The sequence below is a fragment of the Olea europaea genome, chromosome 7, assembly GCF_002742605.1.
Source record: "Olea europaea var. sylvestris chromosome 7, O_europaea_v1, whole genome shotgun sequence".
Lineage (NCBI taxonomy): Eukaryota > Viridiplantae > Streptophyta > Magnoliopsida > Lamiales > Oleaceae > Olea > Olea europaea.
This window is the reverse complement of record NC_036243.1, coordinates 20,122,363-20,126,136: the sequence shown is the minus strand read 5'-3', so window position 1 is coordinate 20,126,136 and position 3,774 is coordinate 20,122,363. Positions and strand designations below refer to the sequence as shown.

Here is a 3,774-nt window from a genome sequence, read left to right as displayed (position 1 = left end):
GAATGACATCCTTTTATAAGCAAAAGTGCCATAAGGGCATGTAAAGGTCGTCTTCTCTTGGTCATCTAGTGCTATAGGAATTTGGTTGTACCCCGAATAACCATCCAGGAAGCAATAGTACGCATGTCCAGCAAGTCTCTCCAGCCTCTGATCAATGAAAGGAAGGGGAAAGTGATCCTTCCTTGTGGCGTTGTTGAGTTTGCGATAATCAATGCAAACTCTCCAACCCGTGACTGTGCGTGTCGGGATGAGCTTATTGTTTTCATTTGGAACCACTGTGATCCCTCCCTTTTCCAGTACGACTTGTACTAGACTACCCAATGACTGTCTGATATGGGATAGATGATCTCTGCATCCAGAAGCTTTAATATCTCTTTCCTTACCACTTCCTGCATAGTCGGATTTAATCTGCGTTGATGCTCAATTGAAGCTTTGTAATCATCTTCCATCAGTATTTTATGCATGCAAAGCGAAGGGCTGATCCCTTCTATATCCGATATTGTCCATCCTATTGCTGTCTTATGCTCTCGAAGCACCCTCAACAATTGATCTTCCTCCACTTCTGTAAGATTGTTTGAGATGATTACTGGAAGTGAATTCTTTTCCCCAAGCATGCATAACGAAGATGAGTTGGCAGTTGTTAGAGTTCAAGAGTTGGAGGTTGTTGTATAGATGGTAAAGGTGTTGTGGGTCTTTCACCGAGTTACAGTCGTGGTTGCTTAAAGAATGCTAGTATGGCTGCCAAACACCATGCACATTCTTTTATTTCCTCCTTTTCTGATGGTAAATCTTGCGAATGCAATAAACAAGCCTCAAGCAGATCCTGAGGGTGATCTAGTTTGAATGCCTTTGACACCGCTTCTTTTATTATATCAATCTATATGCAAGAATCCGGTTCGCTCTGAAATCTGAAAGCCCAAAACACGTTGATTGTCAGTTCTTCTTCATTTAACCTCAATATCAACTGACCCTTTTGCACATCTATCAGACCTCTTCCCGTGGCCAAGAATGGACGACCCAATATGAGGAGGACGTCTATATCTTCTTCCATATCCAGAATAATGAAGTCCGCTGGGAAGATAAATTTGTCAACTTTCACCAAAATATCTTCACAAATACCATGAGGGTGTTTGATCGACCTGTCAGCCAACTATAGTGAAATTGTTGTCGGTTTTGCTTCCCCCAAACCTAGTTTCCGGAAAAGAGATAAAGGCATTAAATTAATGCTAGCTCCTAGATCACACAATGCCTTATCTATATACAGATTACCAATGTGACAAGGAATAGTAAAACTCCCTGGGTTTTTTAGTTTCGGTGGTAATTTGCGTTGGAGAATTGTGCTACACTCCTCAGTAAGCATGACTGTTTCATTGTCTTCCTGATTTCTCTTATTTGATAGAATATCTTTCATGAACTTGGCATAGCTGGGCATTTTGGCTAAAGCTTCAGCAAATGGTATGTTAATATGCAGCTTCTTGAACACATCCAAAAATTTCTGGAATTGCTTGTCGAGCTTATGTTTTTGCAATCTCTGTGGAAATGGGATTGAAAGAACATATGCTTTGACAGGAGCAGTTACCTTCACCTGTGGACTATCTGATGATTCAGCTTGATTTTCCTCTGAGGCTTTGTCTAATTTATCTACTTGCTCCTCGCCTATGATAGGTGCCTTCTCTATGACAGTTGCTGGCCTCTTTACATGTATTTCTAGTAACTGGACGCCACTACATGTAAGGATTGCTTTGACTTGATCCTTAGGATTTGTTTCAGTATTACTAGGCAATATCCCTTGAGCTCTACCTGATAGTGCGACTGCAATTTGTCCAAGCTGTTGTTCCAAATTCTTGATCGAGGTTTGTTGGTTTTGAAAGTTGGTCTCAGTTTTAGAATGTATTGAGCCAGCAAATCTTCCAACGATGGCCTTCTCCCTTGCTGTTGTTGCTGTTGGAACCCTGGTGGTTTATTCTGATTGCTTCCTCCCTGTTCTTGTCGTGTAGACGCCAAAGGACAGCGTGTGCTAGCATGATCCGCTCCACAGCCTTCGCAAACAGGTGGCGACTGGTGTACCATGTTGACCGACTTAGATAGATTGTCCATTTTCATTGTAAGAACTTCCATTTGATCGGCTAGTGCTGTCACTGCGTCTACATTGTGTAACCCTGATGTTTTCCTTGGAGCTTCCCTATCGGTTGGCCACATCGATTGGTTTTCAGCTATTTTTTCATATAGGTCATATGCCTCATCAACATCAAGTTTTATAACCGATCCTCCTGCTGAAGCATCTATCATATTTCTGAACTCTTGTTTTAAACCGTAGTAGAAAAGATATTGCTGAGCCTGCTTGGGAATGTCAAGGTTGGGGTATTTTCTGAAAAAATTCTTGAACCTCTCCCATGCCTCAGGATAGCTCTCTAAATCTTTCTGCTTGAAGGTGTGAACGTCATTCCTAATTTGGTGAATTCGAGAAGGTGGAAAGAATTTCATTGTGAAATTTTGAACCATATCGTTCCATTACTGAATGCTCTCTGGTGGTAAACAAAGAAACCATTCTCTAGCAGTGTCCTTCAAGGTGTGAGGGAATAATCTCATTCGGAATGCATCTGCCGATATCCTTTTGTGACTGATCACTTCACATAACATGAGAAAAGCAAAAATATGCTCATGAGGATTTTCCGTGGCTTTTCCAAAGAACCTGATGTCTTGGTGATTTTGAAACAAATTGATGACATCTGGTCTGAGGTGAAAGTTAGGTTGTCCGAAGGGAGGATATACCACAGCAGGTTGTACTGGTGCGGGAATCGGATTGATGTAATCTCCAACTAAAATAGGAGCTTCGTTCTGGTTAGCTCTCGGTTGATTTGGCTACAGTGCTGGCTCATGAAGTTGAACCAGATTTTGTGGTTGATTTTGGTTATCAGCCATTCTCCTTGCTTGACGTCGAACTCTTCTGCGATTTCTAAATGTTCTTTCAATTTCGTGGTCTATTGGAAAGAGATCTGGCTCGTTGGGATTTTGCATAAACTAAAGTTGCCTAAAAAGTGTAATGGTAGCCTAAAAACAAATAAAAAATTAAATGAAAATAAAAACAATAAAAGTAAAAATGAAAACGAATCTAAAATATCTAATAACTAAAATTAACGCTGTTATTCCCTGGCAACGGCGCCAAAAACTTGTTCGTCAAAATCCCGCAAGCGTACTGGTTCGTTGTACAAGTAATAATCGTGATGAGAGAGATTTATCGTCCCACAAAGAATAATGATCAATTTTAGTATATTTGATATATTTAAATTCGTGTTTGTAACTAAAAGACGATCGAAAAAAATAACTAAATAATTTTTATAACTAAAACTTGTGAAAATAATTCAAATTGGTTTAAAAAAATTCAAATGTGTAAACGTATTGGATTTCTGACGCCCTTGATCAATTTTTAGTTCTAATTCTCTACCAATAATAATTATCTCAATTTATGCAATTGCGACGATCGACAATTCCATTATTATTTATTATTCTTTTCCAAAATATAATAAACCTATGATTACCACGAGACGATCATATTCCTAGTCCGACTTCATATGACAACCATGCATTGACATTTAGGATTATCACATAAGATCGCACCAACCACAAATATTATTCCTAATATTTATTGTCCGTATGTCCCAATTATAGTGTTCTACCAATCGTGAGCTTTCCAACACTACGAAAAAGCAACAATTATTCTAATGGTACGCAAACATTAAAACAATGTAAATAAGCATATTAATGGAATCACAA

General features: G+C 39.1%; 1 protein-coding gene across 1 annotated transcript; it reads right to left on the bottom strand.

Moving 5' to 3' along the window:
- Nucleotides 1-877: 877 nt before the first annotated feature.
- On the bottom strand, nucleotides 878-2,502 carry LOC111398040. Its single transcript, XM_023025000.1, has 3 exons — nucleotides 1,801-2,502; nucleotides 1,189-1,753; nucleotides 878-1,107 (listed from the first exon to the last, which is right to left on the bottom strand). The coding sequence occupies exons 1-3, from the start codon at nucleotides 2,500-2,502 to the stop codon at nucleotides 878-880; spliced, it is 1,497 nt and encodes a 498-aa protein (XP_022880768.1).
- Nucleotides 2,503-3,774: the final 1,272 nt, after the last annotated feature.